General features: G+C 39.6%; 2 protein-coding genes across 2 annotated transcripts in view; one reads left to right on the forward strand and one right to left on the reverse strand.

The window, feature by feature from the left end:
- LOC309874774 (poly(rC)-binding protein 3-like) overlaps positions 1–8,620 on the forward strand; it is a 424,882-nt gene extending 416,262 nt beyond the window's left edge. Inside the window, exon 13 of the mRNA XM_082753315.1 lies at positions 7,142–8,620. Coding sequence (XP_082609441.1) covers positions 7,142–7,202 — 61 coding nt within the window. The 3' untranslated portion in view covers positions 7,203–8,620. The remainder of the gene's footprint in view (positions 1–7,141) is intronic.
- On the reverse strand, positions 4,324–15,275 carry ZNF830 (zinc finger protein 830). Its single transcript, XM_082753324.1, has 10 exons — positions 15,100–15,275; positions 14,915–15,005; positions 14,360–14,480; positions 13,757–13,790; positions 12,233–12,450; positions 11,439–11,529; positions 10,735–10,798; positions 8,120–8,200; positions 6,610–6,686; positions 4,324–4,747 (listed from the first exon to the last, which is right to left on the reverse strand). Exons 1-10 carry the CDS (start codon positions 15,246–15,248, stop codon positions 4,564–4,566), a joined length of 1,110 nt encoding a protein of 369 aa, XP_082609450.1. The 5' UTR covers positions 15,249–15,275; the 3' UTR covers positions 4,324–4,563.
- Between the last annotated feature and the right edge of the window lie 272 nt (positions 15,276–15,547).

Consider the following 15,547-nt stretch of genomic DNA (forward strand, 5'->3'; position numbering starts at 1 on the left):
GTTCTCTCGTCACACCTAAGTGAAATACGGGCTGGCTCCGAGCTGCTGCTGCACAGAGCACTTCTGCCCACCTCTCCTTTTCAGGGCACTGGCAATTCTTTCATGTTTACTTGTTCTCCTCCTGCAAAACTAGAGTTTTTGGCAGTGCAAGTGAATAGCATCCTTAATGACATGTCTAGTTCTAGAGCCTGCATCCCCACTCTGCTAAGGCCTACATTTATCTCTTGGTGCTTGGCTTGGGGTCCCAGTTCCCCTCGCTGCCCTGGCCAGGTGCTCGTGCAGTGTATTGCTCTTGCTTTCATTGGAAACTAGGGCGCAGGGAGCTGCGATGCACTGGGTCATGACTCCGAGCCTGGAAATAGGATATGAGAAAGATGTGCATACAGACCTGGAAACGTGTAGAAGTTAACAGCTTTTTCCACACAGATGCAGCAACAGAGCATCTCTTGACAATAAAACCTACAGAGGAAAACTCTGGAGTGCCTCATTGCATCCCAGCACCCAGGAAGCACGTCCCAGTGCTGAATTAGCTACTCCAACCTCTGGGTTGCTTTCAACGTTAGGCTGTACTACTGACCTTCACCCCGATAAAGTTTTTTGTTACTACTTCTTGAAATATATTTTAGTTCTTACTCTTGAAAATAGAGTGCTGAAGCTGCTTTTGCAGCAAGGACATCCCTACCTTTTATCTCCTAAACAGAAAAAAAAAAAAACAAAAAAACATTGCATCTCAACACAAAGTAGGTCAGGGTTTTTGTCTCCCAGTAAAGCTATGGCAGCAGCAGCTCTGTCGTGTTTAGTATCTTTCACGTAAATAATTCCCACACGCCTAGCAGAATTGGCTAGAGCAGACTGAGATTTAAACTCACTAGTTCTGAGGTACATCTGTATATGGGATAAGCAGAGGTAAAATGAAGGCGTGGACATAGGAAGAAAAAAGAAATCTTTTGAGAGCTTTTGCAAAAAACAACACAGGCAGAAATGTGATAAAATCTAGAAATGTGATAAAATTTTAATGTTGGAAAAGATTTCTAAATGGCAAGAGAAAGTTCTTGAATAGCTTTAATATGAAATGTGCAAGCAAAACATGAGAAGGTACATCTGGAGGAAAAAAAATAAAAACTTAGAAATGTTATCCAGGATAGAAAACTAAACCATTCATACCCGAAGGTAGATAAAAGGAAGCATGCAGCTGATACAAAAGGGTCAATTCACACAACTGCGAGTTACCAACTGAAAGATAAAATAAGCTCTGCAGCTTTCACATCATCTACCAGACTACCAGAGTTCTGGCAAACATCTCAAATTCAAGTTCTCTTCTGCTTCTCTTGTGGAAAAATATAGGAAAGTAAGAATGCTGGCTGCAATAGTCAACCAGAAGGAAACAAGTCAGATGTATTCAGTTACATAACCGAGTCCATTGCTAACAGCCAGAGCTCTTTCTGTTCTGATATAGCCAGAAGGCATCTGTGGGCCCCAAGGTGCATAGATCTGGCAGTCATGGCTCCCAGGAAGCTAGCAGCAGGTCAAGGCTGCCACAAATGTAGCCCAGGCCTCCCTGGGCTGCATGGGTGAGGAGTTTCTGTGGAGACACGTGAGACAGTGAAAAAGCATGCATTGAACCAGGCAGAAATAGAAGCCTCCCTGTTTTTGTTGTTTGTTATTTTCATTTTTAAATACTCAACAGCATGGAAAAAGAGTGCTTCTATGGGATCGGAGAGATCCAAATTCAGTTTATTCCACAGTCCCAATCTCAGCTGAATATATTTCAGCACTAATTACATACTTGGAACAAGACCTTCCCCTTCTCAGGTGAGCATTGTGATGATCAGGCAAGAAAGCTGCATGCTCACTAGTTCAGTCATTTTACAGTGGCACTTCTACGAGGCAGATGACGATTGTTAGGCTGCTCTCCTAGATCACAGGAACTCTAAGTTCAAAGGACAGCATAGAGAAGAAATTTGAACACAGATCTTTTATACCCAGAAGTGCTGTTACTACCTATCAGTTGCCCAAGACATCAGTGCCTCAGCTATAGTTTTGCGAGGAAAGAATCTGGTTTAGATGTCTACACAAGGGAATCGTTTGTGTTTCTTTTCCCAGTGAAAAGGGCAGGATAGCTCTAAGTCAAGTGATGAAGAGAAGCTGAACTGAAGGCAGAAACTGCTTCACACAAGAAAATATGGCCTGAATGACACTTAGTAGGGATACAAGTACATGTTGCTTTTCTTGCCATGGAAGCGCATTTACTCCTTTGTTCCAGGAACAAACACAGTAGTGCTGATTAAATTGTAATGTTTCTGCACCAGCGGAGTGTGCTGTCACTACAGACAAGCACACGTCTCAAGACAATAACAAAAGAAGTGTCGTACTCACCTGGTGTTACCCAATGAAAAGGAATTTCTAAACTATTGCATACTCACATTATGTTTTTTTAATGACAGCTACAATGTGATGCCTACTGGTTGAATGTCTGATTTCCTATTGCAAGAGTTCTTGAATATAAGGCAAAAAAGAAAGTATTTGTAGGTTTTGCAAATATTTGAGTAATCTGACCTTTCCTCTTAAGAGCTACTTTAAATCAGTGTTTCTGAGATGATAAAATGCAGAGAATTTACAGTGGCTTGTAATAATGAAAACTTGTCTCACCTCAAATTGAGCTGACTGGCCGAAGTTAACATTAATGTTCTTTGTACCCAGTATTTGTGTTTCTGAAGGAAATTTTATGCTTTACTGGAACAATTAGTCACATCACCGAGTGACAATATTGTTTTAGCTTAGTTTGTTCCTGTCTTTTGTTTTTGTACAATCACTCTTGTGCTCTGCTGCACCAAATACAGAAGTAGCTATGGAAAAAGCATCAAGTCATGACAGCAGCAGCTTCATGGTGGGAGAGAAGTTAATGCACAGGTTACCATTTGATTGTCTGCATTAGCAGAGACTTGTTAACTACCAACACGTGCCAGTACCAGCCCGTGATTAGCTGCTCCCAGCAGAGAGTGGTACTTGTAACTGTCTCCTCCCTTAATTCCAATTTGGCAGTTTTCTAGAAGCTCTGGAGATCAGAGAATTAAAATAGTCTTCTGAATTCCACTGAGTTGAAAAGCAGAAGCAGTTAAAAAAAAAAAAAAAAAGATTGCCTCACAATAAGGAAAAAGCTCCTGGCATATCAAGAGCTTCTTCCAAAACAGGCAAACCAAACATCTAGCTTTAATTATTTGAGGCAAATATATAGAAAGATTTCATCAGAACAAGGCTGTTTTCTGCCTTTAAAACCTCATTAACTTGTTTTAAAATTAGAATGTTTAAAAAAATGAAGCTAAGCTGTTCCTTCACAACTTTGACAAAAAAAGTTAGAGAAGCCATTTGGTCCAACCCCCTGCTCAGGCAGGGCCACCTAGAACAGATTGTCCAGTCAGCTTCTGAGCGTCTCCAAAGCCTCTCTGAGCAACCTGTGCTAGTGCTGTCACCCTAATTAAACCCTAAAATTATATCACACATTTTCCCTATTTTTTCCAAAGTCCTCAGGTAGCCTAACAAATTTTAAGGGTTTTGAAAGTCAAAAACATGCCTCATTTAAAAAAGAAAAAAAGAAAAAAAAAAGGGGGGGGGGACACTTACCAAAGCTCAAAGTACTTCTCTTTTCCATGTCCCAGTTTTGTTAAGTCCTTAGGTTCTTGTTTTTCACTTCATCTGTGTTTATCAGAACAGAAATCAATTTTAGATGCTCTCCTTTACTATGTTAGAAAAAATTCTGGTATTTAGAGCTAAATAAATGATATTATGTTATCAGTTTCCAGAGCAGTACATTCCGCTCTGGCATTTTGTTACCGTTTCAGTCGGTTATGGAACTATTTAACCATTGTGTTTTCATCCCTCTGGCTTAAAAATGTCTGGCTACATTACGGCCACATTACAATAAGCAAAACAACTGATACTATAAAGAAAAATCTTCAAAACTGCCTATGGCTCATCATATAAACTGTGGAGAAGGTGTAGCTCACCATTTCTGAGTTTGGCACTTCCAGACACAGAAACACTCTAACAGTTCCTGAAAAAACTACATGTTTTATTGGGGGCTGGGGGAGTGGGGGAGTGGAGGAAAGAGAGCTGATAAACTTTTAAGATAAACTTTTTAAGATAAAGGCATAAGATTTTCTTTTTGCTACCCATCCCACGTAGGAAAACTCTGTAAACTAACACTTTTGCTAGTCCTTTACTTCTATACACAATAACCCAAGTCTCCAAATTACTAGATATAATTAATGTTACCAAAAGCTTAGAAACTCTTCAGTTCACTAATTAATCCCATTAAAATACCTCTGGTAGGAAATCAGTATTTTTAATAAGAAAAGTACATTCAAAATTGTAAAACATTTGCAATATACAATTTTTACAGCAAGTAATACACCATTGTAGACCTACAAAGGTTTGTTTTTTAAACACACTTGGCTCTTTACCCTCTCATGATCCTCTTTAAATAAATATTTAACGAAACCATTTCACTTCTAATAATGGAAGTAACATCACGATAAAGAGAGTATCAGCCATGTTACAAAAACGCTACAACAAAGCCCCTTTCACCCGCCAGTCTTGAGACAGCAAATCCTGCAACTCTTCTTCATCTTCGCTACCAATAGCCTCATCTTCTTTCTCTTGTGTTGCTCTTAATATCATGGCTTCTTTAAATTGCTCTTTCATCATATCCTGGCGGTTACGCAAAAGCTCAACACGGCGATAGCATTCACTGTTGAGAAGCAAACCACCTATTAGTATTTGTGGCCTTTTCAAACTAAATGCATTTTCTACAGTGCCCCATTGCGTTTTTCCAACTTTGGATATAAAAAGCTCAGCAGCTTCCCACCAACTAAAAATGTGATTGCACCTTCTCTGTACTAATCAAACAGAAACAGACCAGAGGAGAGGAGTGCAGTCAGTTCTCTAGCAATGAGCTAGAGAATTGTTCCAAACATGGAACAATTGCGATACCCCCACAAATTGATTTAAGAAAAACACAGAAGCTCTACCCCACACTGAGCTGCCAGTCTTTGCTCCACCTAGGGTGTACACACATACTGTAGAAAAGTGATCATTAGCCATCACTTTGATACCTTATTTGTGGTATCTTTGAACTAATGTCAACATCAGATCGTGTTCAGATCATTTGTCTGCTTACTGAGTGCTACACTAGAACTTTTAAAGTAAATGACATCCCCAAGTTTCAGTTTTCTATTTACTTAAGAAGTTCTAGCCACAAAATGTTTTACAACAATAATTCTAGCCACTTTAACAAGATATTTTGTTGAAGACATGTATCTCAGTCAGGCTGATACTTCTTCATCTTTGCTTTTCCCAATTCTATTTGCTAGGAAGAATCAAAAAGTAAAGATAATTGCTTGGATCCTCTTTCCCCTTGCCTATCTGCAATAGGATAACTTGCAGGGCAGCCATATCTGAATATTTGCAGGCTAAGGAAAATATGACTGTCGCTGGAATTGATTTGATTCTGAATTTGAATTTAGTTTGAAACAGTCTGAACTTAAATGCATGCAAAACCCAAAGCTACAGAAACAGTGTTTAAAAATTTGGAATTTTTCTCTCAATCAAAATAATTGTGCTAGCAAACCTGAAACTCTCTCTCAGTTTCTGAATTTGGCTCTATGTGCTGTAGCAACTTAAGCCAGTGGTAAAAACTCAAGGACAGGCTTAGCTTAAACCCTCTCCATTATTATAGCAACGTTGCTAAAAGACATTCCTTTACTACCAAAACTCAATTTGAACCCAACACTGTTGTTATTATTCCGACTGTCCAGAAGTCTGTCCAGATGACGGAAGTGTTGCTGTTATTTTTTGTACCTTCTTTTTGCTGAAAGGCTCATTAAAATCAGGATTCAACTTTTTATTTTCAGTCTGTAACACTGACATAGCTAATTGTGAGTTCCTTATTCAGCCTTGTGATGGTACCAGTCTGTTCCACTGAGCTGTACTTTAGATTACGTAGAATTTAAAGTAATGCTACACTTACCATTTCAACAATAAGCATTTTGGTAATGAAGCATATCATTCAACAAAACCTTTAAGTTAACTTTTATTAGAAAAAGGAGAGCTAGTCACAGAACAACGCTTTTTTTCTTTACACAGCAAATGTATGGTCAAAACACAAATCTCATTATGGAAAATTTTAGTTGTTTGTATTGCAGAATATATGCTCCTGTCTTTAAAAAAACAGCTAAATAGGTTCACATTAATTCTACATCAATCAGATTTCAAAGAGAGATGTAAATTAAGACATTTGACAGGTGGAGTGAGGGAATTTATATGAAGGATTTACATTCTATTGTTTTATTTTGCCCTTGCCTGGCTTGCTGTATTTTCCATGATTGTAGTGCAATCTCTCTTTGCAAATAATTTCATACCTTTGCACCAAAATTCGTGTTTTTATCAGGTACCAGTCTGAGATTTGAGGGAGTCTTTCTTTCTCCTTCAAATATTTAGCTGATTAACAAACTGTAGTATCACGGAAAATTAAAAATGTTTTACCATTCTAGTCAAATAATGATCCATTACAGCTGGAGAACAGAAAGTCTGAGGAAAAATTGATCTACTTACATCTGCTCATCAATTTCTCCAATCTCCCGATCTAGTCGTCCTTCCTCATCCTCTTCTGCCACTATTGCTTCTGAAATCTAAACAAGAAAAGCTCTAAGAGAATTCACCTTCATCCTGAATTCCTCTGTCGTTCCTTTTTGGCGCCTGTGTCTTCCTTTCTTCCCCTCTACCCCAAGTCAAGTGCCTCGTAACTGTCAATCTGCTATACATATACACCTTCTTCACAAAAGACTCTGGAGGCATATACAGAAAGAGACTGATCTGGTTTAACTATATATTAAAATGTTTATTCTTAAAACTAAAAGCAAAAAGTAGTCTGGCTGATTTGGGGTTAACCTTTTGATGTTTTTTTTAATATACTACTCTTTGAAACTGAGCATAAAAGCCATGTGCATCCAAAGTCTGAAGCTGAAACTGGAGCTATATCCCAATACTTGGGACTTAATTACACAACTATTGTGTAATTATTCAAAGTATTGGTTAAATATTCCCACCGGATCCCAAAGTATTTCTAACCTGTTATTTTTTTCAGCATATACTTTCTCAAATCTGAATGTCTGGGAGATGCTATGCAATCAATGGTCCACGCATAACTGAGAAGATTCCTTCTAAGCTGAAGAATTATATGAATGGCTAATGCTAGCAAAATGTACCCACTACTGCTTTTGTATGAATATTTCCTCTGTTTATAGTGCTGAGCGCTTTAAAATGAGCAATGACAATTTCTTTTGCACCACTTTTCTTAGCAGTTGACATATGACAGTTGACAAATTTATTTACAATTAAAATTAAAAAAAAATTGGCAAATACCCAAGGGAAACAGTGGGAACACCACGTATCTGTAAAGACAGTTTTAGGTGGTAACAAAGGACAGATGAAAACTTGTTCTCAGAAGACTTTCCATGCAATGCTAAATGGTAAAAAAAAAAATTAAATAAAATAAAAGGAAGTACAGAAAAATCGTGGTCAACTTACATCTCACACACACAGAATCTTACATCCTTTCCCAGGTTTTGGGGTTTCTTTCCAGTACATTTAAACAAATCATAAAATCAAGGTTACTTACACTTTATAGATCCTTTTTCAAGGAGACAAATGGGTGATAGTGTTTTGTTCGTTTGGGTTTGTTTTCTATTTTGTTTTGTGTTTTTCCTTTTTTTTCTCTTCAAGGTTAAAATACGAATATATCTCATCTAAAGCCCATAATCATGTCCTCTTTGAATACACAACACTGATCTGGGGTTTATGCTATCTTATTTAAATGCAATGTAACAAATCCAACTATATATACCGATGACTGGCTCCTCATCAAAAGTATTTGCAACTTAATTTTCCTTGAGTGGAAAATGTAAAGAACCATTTGCTCATTTATAAAGTGCATTTAACCACACACTGCATTGCAGACAAACTGCTGACAACTGCATGTCAGTCATTTCACAGAGCTGCACGAAACTGTTGTTCTTCTTGTGTATAGTATTTAGAATCAATAAAAATAGATTCCATTACTTACTGTGTTGACCTGTCGTATTGCCTTCTGAAATTCATCCCATTCTTTGTCCATCTGATCCTTTGGAGCATCAACTTTTCGCACCTAAAGAAAGTGAAAACACAGGCTCGTTAATGATTAACGCCTAGTGAGCCAATAGCTGGACACAAGTGGGATAAAACAGCATAATTTTGCCATGTTCTGAGAAAACCTGGTCAAAATATATGCATTACCTAAATTGAAGTAACTAGGATAGTACAGCAGCGCAAGTGTTTTGGACAAAAAATATCTGACTCTACTCCCGGTTTTAAACAAGAAGTTTGACTACAGTATTAAAGAATAATTGACTAAGAATGGATGGTGTGAGATGTCTGGACTAACAAGAGTGACTAAGCCCCATTAATCTGATTTCACTATGTCAAGTAGTAACTTTTAAATTTCGCTGAGAGCTGTCTGTTCAGTCGTATATAAGAGCTAGGACGCAAGCTAAAAAGGAGTGAAGTATTTGTTTTTAGCATGACATAAAATATGCAGTCACTGGCTTAACTAGTGGTAGCCTGATTATATTTCAAGTCTAAATTGATTTTGTTGGCTAGCAGGAGAAATAGCACAGCTGCATTCCACTTTTCAAACAATCTGCAAAGGTATTTCTTCCGTGGTAGACAGCATTAATTACTAAAACAAGAGGACTGAAAAAGTAGGTGTAAGTATGGGTTTAAGATCTATAAATAAAGTAATCAAAACCAGATTGTGCTTTTAACTTAAGCAAGTAAATCAGATCATCTACCCGTGTAACCAAAACAGCTCAAGACTGGAAGCTGTGACATAGACGTTAGATGACAGATTATGCCTGGTTCTGGACTGGGTGGAAATCACATAGCTAAGATAACCAAGCAGTTTGTACAGATTAATTCGTGACATCCTTTTGCATTAGCTTTGTTTTTCTTTTATTCATTCCTCTCTTTTGGTAACGTGTCAGTCATCATCCCAGTAAAGACAATGGTATGTTTTGTTGCTGAATTATTATATAAAATCCAGTAGTGTGAATTAAGTTTATAGAATACATTAGAAGCTTCCCAGCAAACTACGTATTGAAAGTCATCATTTCATCTTCTGTTTTGTGATTATTTTTATCATGTGTGTATGTACTGTGTTACTATGCATTGTGGTTGTCTTTTGTAATTCATAATTATTTGTATTTCTTACAATAAATTTAAACACTAAAGATATTATTTTTCCTTGAAATATTTGTCTAACACAGATTTTATATGCTCCATACATTCCTGATGTAAAGAACCAACACTTTTGAAGCCCAAAACCTCCCCTCCAGAAACACCACGGTTAATTCTGAGAATAATTATTTTGTGCATGGCTCCAACACAGAATCACTGTAGTCATCCCACTGTGAAGCCACATTTTCCTTCCTCTTCACATTTGCTGAATTCAGAAAGAGCTGATTAAAAAGAAGTGCATCTGTGGGCAGCTCAAGAAAGAGTTTACTGAACCACTTATAAATTTTACAATCAAAGAAAATGACCAGGGCAAAGATCACTAACCAGTGTCCTCACAAATATAAAAGCATGTTCTCCTTTGCCAGCTAGACATTTCCACTCTCTGAATGCTTCCCAAGTCATGCTAAAACTACATATTGACAAATGTAACACAACAGTCACATGCAAAAATAAAATAAAAAACCCACATCTTTTTCAGATACATATTTGAACGCTCAAAATGTCATTATTCAGAAGTATTTACATGTGCCACCACAGACTTGTGTGCATTTGTGGTGCCAAGAGAATCTTGCCAGAGCAAAAAGACACCTAGGCTTGCAATTGTGACGATGGGATTACGTGGACATAAAGGAGCATTATTTGGAAGGTCCCCAAATCAAAACCCAATTTAAATACACCAACAGCCTGAGACAATGTGGACAATAGAAAAATGCACTCAAGGAAAATAAATAAAGCTTTGAGTCAACAAAATTATTAGGAAGCAATAGTATTAGTAAGTTTAAATGAAGGATTATTAAGTATGAATGAATCTGACCAAATTCCAAGTTTTTTTGGAGAATGCCCACGTATTTTTTCTGAGCATGAAAAGACCCATAGCAGTAAAAGATGAGAGGGCTGAAGACCACGTTCACTGTTGTAGTGGCCAGTACTAGAGTTTACAACGCATGCCATAATCCAGCTGTTTTCATTCTATCAGGCTGGATAATAACATTGCATAACTCATGCGTTTCAAAAGGATCTCTCAGAAATTAGAAAACTATCCTCAGTTCAGAAGCACAATTGGATGTAAAAATGAGGTGAAATGCTTTTTCTTGGGTGACTCCAAGGAGTAACAGGTGAATTGTCCAAATCTCAATCCAGCATTTTAAATCAACAAATAATATTTCTTTTTCTTTATAAGCCATGAAGGAACTGCAATCCAAAATACGTTCTGAGAGATGATATAACAAGCTCTTCCTGACCCTCACCTCTCTTTTCATGCCTTCTAATTAATCCAGAATGAAATAGCTTAGTCATTTTCTTATATTCTGGCACAACTAATTACCTGGAAAAATATCCTCACTACTCAGAAAATTGTTACAACTGACAGAAATAAGTCTAGCAGCATAAAAAGATCAGGCCACTTACTTTTGCGTCCACCTCAGGATCATCAAAGAACCCTTCTGGCAAAGCCTCAGCAGTGTTTTCTTTCCTGGAACGTTTGATTATGATTACTCCAAGGTACCGCTTTAGAGCCTTTTTTACAGTGGTTAAAAAACAGTCAACAGTAAAATCCTTAATTTTTATAAAAGGACCTAGAAATGCAGGAAGCATTTTTATGACACAAATTTAACCTACAACCATCAAAACTTGTTTCTTCACTTTGGCCTTAACAAACCCAGAGGTTTAAACCTCACTGCCGGGACAGGAGCTGTAGCTCAGGCTTCCTAAACTATATGTGCTAAGCATCCAGACATTTTAACAGAAGGCTCTACTTGTGATAGCCTAAACCAATGTCCAAAAAGTGCCTAGGTGAGCTGAACCACTGCCACAGAACAAGTAAATGTTTTGTTTTTTTGTTTGTTTTTAAACAGTTAAAAGCAGTGGTTGACACTGTACTTCAAAAGTACCAGATGTAAAAACTTGCAAATAGAGCTGTCTAACAGGCCCCTCATGGCACTGCTCCTGTCCCCAGGATGTGAAACAACACTTGATGCTGACATATATGCAAACTATTCCTAATACAAGTTAACAATATGATGGATTTTTAAGCAATCACAATCTGTATTTCCTGGAAGGGTAACATCTATTTACATTTCCCAAATTTTTCAATCTTTGATTTGACTGCTTACCTCTCTACTACCTTCTCTTGTATCTCTGCTTTCTGTATGGATCCTGAATGGGAAACTACAGGAGCAGCTGTAGTTTTGCTGTCAAAGAAGTCTGAAAGAAAGGACAGACACCTGTGAGCAAAAAGAATAACTGCTGAACCTTCTATATAAAATTCTGACTAGACAGGAATTTAAATTAATACGTTACTGAATCAAGGGAAGAAAAGGCAGACGTTACTCCACTTGATAGCCTCAAACAATTACAACATAAAAGTGATAAACATGGTGAGAAAACACTGCACAATAACAAACTAGCAAAGAATCTCTCTCCTTTCTCTCTTTCCAGCAATACACCACAGCCAGCTAATAGCAACAATTAGAAAAAGAAAGCAAAAACCCTTCCATCATCAATGGCATCACTAGCAATCATCAACGACATTAAGTTCAACAAGGTAAACGCCTGGTGCTGCACCTGGGACAGAGTACTGCCAGCCACAGGCATGCACTGGGAGCAGAGGGGCTGGATGGCAGCTCAGCAGAAAAGAGATTTGGGGTGCTGGCAGACAGCAGGCTCAGCATGAGCCAGCAGTGTGCCCTGGCAGCCCAGCGGGGTGCCATTAAACACAGCACAGTCAGGCAGTCAGGAGAGGAGATTCTTCTGCTATATTTAGCATTGGTGTGGTCTCACCTGGAGTACTGCGTGCACTTCTGGGCTCCACAGTATAAAAAAGCAAGTCCCTTCCAGCTGAACTATGCTATTCTACCCTAACACAGCTTCATCTTACAGAATCACTTACCACTTCACTCATCATTACCTGTAGGTAGAGAATTAGGTATTGCTTCTGGAGTTGGAGGTGGAATTTCAGTTTTGTGTGTAACGGAAGATTTGTTCGATTGATCTTGTTCCTCTTCATCATCGTCGTCATCATCATCATCATCATAATTTCCTGACAATAAACTGGGACCGGGACCCTTGGAAGGCTGTTTGCTTGCACTGTTTTGCTCTGTTTCATCAAAAAAATCTGCTGGTAGCCTAGTGAAGAGTACACAATGCAACTGTTTCAAATATCTCAAAAACCAGTTTGACTCCAGCATCTGCAGTCTATTCAGTCTACAAGACTGTATCGCTCACAGATCTTGTACAATACGCTAAACTGCTCAGCTACTGATAAAACCACTGTTTGAAGGCAACACGTAATTGCTGCTTTCTTCTGAAGTTCCCTAGGAATGCTGAGGATAAAGCTGAAAACGCATTTCAGTTCAGTTTTGTTTCTTATATTGAGTATTCTAATAAAAACCAATAAAAGCATCCTACAACAAAGTGAGCTTGGAAGAATGGCAGCTACGGTAATTGTACTTTCACATTCAAAGCAACTTGCATCTGTAAGATGTCACTTAAATCTTGACACCCTTCTTGCCTAATACAACTACTCGCTTTGGGTACCTACTGCAGCTTAGCAGTCCTGTGCAGGCTCAGCAGTGAGAAAACCCAGATTTGTTTAGGATAGCTGCAGGTCTCCGAGACAAACATCTTGCTAGGTTATATTTTAAAATAATCATACTGATCAGTTTAATAATAAAGAAACCTCTCAACTGGCAATTCCACACACATGTGCTAACACACAAAATTCTTACAAGGTGTCTTTAGTGTCAAGATAACACCGCTTAATATCTATGCAAAAAAATAGTTGATCACAAGAACAAATTTACAGGAGATCTGCGTGCCTTACATGAAACCTACCAACCCCACGCAGACATCCAAACACCATCAGAAATCTTAAGTGGCAATAAGATGTGTAACTCAATCCCTGGAAGTCAAATACACTCCTATCTTTGCAAGAGTTCAACTGCAAGATATGTATTTACATGAATTTCAAGTGCAAAAAAGTCTTAATAAAAAAGCGCTGATGACATTTGATAGTAGTTTCTGTGGCTAAGCGTCATTTAAATGTATACTACAACATTTGTCCTCATTTCGGACTACCATCTCTTCTGCAGTATGGCACCATTAACTACTGGAGTGCATGCCACAACATAGTTATTTTCATTCCAGTAGACAGTGCAATAACAACGCATATTAAGCAGTAAAAGTCAGACAGTGACAGCAAAGGAATTCCTGTTTTGTCACAGACTGGATTAATACCACGATTTTGTCATCTGTACAGAGCATGATGCTGCCACATTCAGGAACGCACACCCACATTAGAAACTGAACAGAAGCAGGAATCTGCTGATTCTCCGAACCTTTACCCTTGGGTAGGAGAGATGAGGAAGAACAGGGTAAGAATGTAACAGCTGGTAGAGTTACAAGCAAAAAGATACATAGAAGATCTACTTACCCAGATGTAGATGTATGTGGCTTCTCTTCTGTACCTGTATAATGGCCAAAAGTCATGTCTTACAACCCGTGCTTTTAAAAGAAATATCTCTCACGGTCAAACTACTGCAGCAATTTCAGGACGTTAGGGACTATTATCATTATTTCTGAAGAGCTGCCAATTAAATGTCCCATACTACCATCAGGTACCACGAGTGTTACAGAGTTACAAACCCAACACACACAAGATTGTTACCTTAATTTTGTAGGTATCTACTTAGGTTTTCATGCCCACTTAATACCAATGCAATAGCTTGCTTCACAGTACTTACTATAACAAAGTGAATTTAAAACACTCCTTGTATATGAACCACGAAAAACAAAGAGTATTTTAACCCGGTAAGTTAGAGAAAAGGTAAACTACCAAAAGAGCAGTTTTCTGCTGATCAGCGAACTCACAAAGAGCGAGCCAGACTTTTTCCCTTTCCAGCAGCAACAGGCTGACAGGTTAACTCAACAACCTTGTTAACTCACTTCCACAGCACAGCAAAAGAAAACCAAAGACATTCAAGATGTAAAATAGCTAGATTTTGTCAGGTGCTTGGAAAGTATATTCTCTATTTACCTTTTGCTCTCTTTAACTCTGCATTTTCTGTGTCAACAGTTTTTCTCTTGGCAGGCTTAGACGACGTGCTAGCAGCTGGACCGGTCGCTGTCTGCTTTGTGCCTTTTAACTCCGCAACTCTCTGTAAAGAAGTACACGTTTTTAAGAGGCTTTTCCGTCAGGAGCTGTTGGACTGCAGGTTAAAACACAGCAATTTTAGGATATCTTATTAAAATCAGTTGAGATGTTTCCATAATAATGCCACTGAAACAGGCGTCACAGATCATAGAATCGCTTAGGTTGGAAGAGACCTGTAAGACCGCCTGGTCCAACCATCACCCCACTACCAGTGTCACCCACTAAACCCTGTCCCCAAGCACCACGTCCAGCCTCTCCTTGCACACCCCCAGGGACGGTGCCTCCACCACCCCCCTGGGCAACCCGTCCCAGTGCCTGACGGCTCCTTCTGAGCAGAAACGCCTGAAACCGAGATCGAGGTTTGCGTCAGCCCCTTCGCAACGAGGTGAGGAGGGGGCTGTGAGGCAGAAACCCCCCCCCCCCGGGCTCCTGACCCACCTCGCGGTGCTGCCGGCCCAGGACGTGCGTCTGCCACAGCAGCTCGCCCTTGACGGGCGCGTTGCAGAGCGCGCAGCTGAGGTGCCCCAGGCTGTTGTACGTGGCGGCGGCCGTTAAGGGAAGCGAGACGGGCGCTGAGAGACCCCAACCCCCAGCCCACGACACCCCGTTGCTCGCCCCCAAGCCCGCCCCGGGTTTGCGGCGGAGGATATCTGGCGAAGGGCGACTCGATGCGCTTCTTGTCCGCGTTCTGCCGCTGCTTCTCCCGCATCAGCCGCCGCAGCTCCTCCTGCCGCACCGCCGCCCGCCCCGCGCCCGCGCCGCCCGCCGCCATCTTGGCCCGCAGCACCCCGGGAGGGGGGGAAGGGGCAGGAGGAGCGAGGCACCGCCCTCACGGGGGGGAGGAGAGGAGGCGGGGCCTCTGGGAGGGGGCGGGGCTTGTGTGGAGGGCGGGAGGGTGGCCCCGCCCCCCCGGGGAGGGGGGAGGAGGGAGAAAGGGAAGTGCAAAACTATTAAAAAAATAAAAATCACCAAATAAAAATCACCAAATAAAAATCACCAAATAAAAATCACCAAATAAAAATCACCAAATAAAAATCACCAAATAAAAATCACCAAATAAAAATCACCAAA

The sequence above is a fragment of the Aythya marila genome, assembly GCF_965140915.1.
Source record: "Aythya marila genome assembly, chromosome: 2".
NCBI classification, from domain to species: domain Eukaryota; kingdom Metazoa; phylum Chordata; class Aves; order Anseriformes; family Anatidae; genus Aythya; species Aythya marila.

Coding starts and splice junctions, on each gene's coding strand:
- ZNF830 (XM_082753324.1), bottom strand. CDS start 15,248: ATGGCGGCGGGCGGCGCGGGCGCGGGGCGGGCGGCGGTGCGGCAGGAG. Junction 13,791..14,359: donor AGAGTTAAAGAGAGCAAAAG/GTAAATAGAGAA, acceptor GCCATTATACAG/GTACAGAAGAGAAGCCACAT. Junction 8,201..10,734: donor ATCCTGAGGTGGACGCAAAA/GTAAGTGGCCTG, acceptor CACTTTCTTTAG/GTGCGAAAAGTTGATGCTCC.